The sequence below is a fragment of the Lotus japonicus genome, chromosome 4, assembly GCF_012489685.1.
Source record: "Lotus japonicus ecotype B-129 chromosome 4, LjGifu_v1.2".
Taxonomy (NCBI): Eukaryota; Viridiplantae; Streptophyta; class Magnoliopsida; order Fabales; family Fabaceae; genus Lotus; species Lotus japonicus.
Window position 1 is genome coordinate 70521888 of NC_080044.1, and position 678 is coordinate 70522565.

A 678-nucleotide genomic window follows, 5' to 3' on the forward strand; every position below is an offset into this window, starting at 1 on the left:
CTACTCCACTTTGGGTGATGGTACCACAAAATCAAGGACCAACACACAATCCAGATGGTCCTTAATCTTATCATTCTCATGATATTTCCCTACTTCCCCATCAGAATCTACTACCTCCAATTCAGCTAAACCAGGAAAAACAGCAAGTGAAGCAAAAGAGAACCCTTTGGCTCTACCAGGAGAGAAATTTTCCCCACTAGTGAACTGAATGGTACTCTGTTTCAACTTCAACTCACCTTGAAGTCCCTTTATAACCCGCATGACCTCATCTGTAACTTCATCTCCCAGACCCTCCTTCAGCTTGAAGAACGTGACTCTCACGGCAGACCCCGGCGGCGGAACCAGAGCACCACCCTGAGCCTCCTCCTCGGCGGCGACCCAGTCAAGCGCCATGGTGTCGGCGACAATGGGCGAGTTGGCCTTGACGGCTGCCACGTGGGTGGGGTGCACCGCGTAGGCGTTAAGATCTTCCTTGGAGCTGAATCGGATATGGAGGATGTGGGTGAAATTGAAGGAGGAGGTGGGCGAGGATTGAACTCGAGCGATTGAACCCATTGAAAGGTGAAGGGGTTCTTCCAGTGAAACCAAGGAGTTGACTCGCTCCACCATGGAATCAACCTCCGATGGTGCAGCGTCGGGTTTCACCCTGAAAACCACCACATGCTCAATTATTGACAT

The 678-nt window shown here is 51.0% G+C and overlaps 1 protein-coding gene across 1 annotated transcript; it reads right to left on the reverse strand.

Annotated features, from left to right (window-relative positions):
• Nucleotides 1-678, reverse strand: LOC130713273 (stress-response A/B barrel domain-containing protein DABB1-like). The gene has a single exon (XM_057563055.1). It carries the CDS (start codon nt 676-678, stop codon nt 1-3), a length of 678 nt encoding a protein of 225 aa, XP_057419038.1.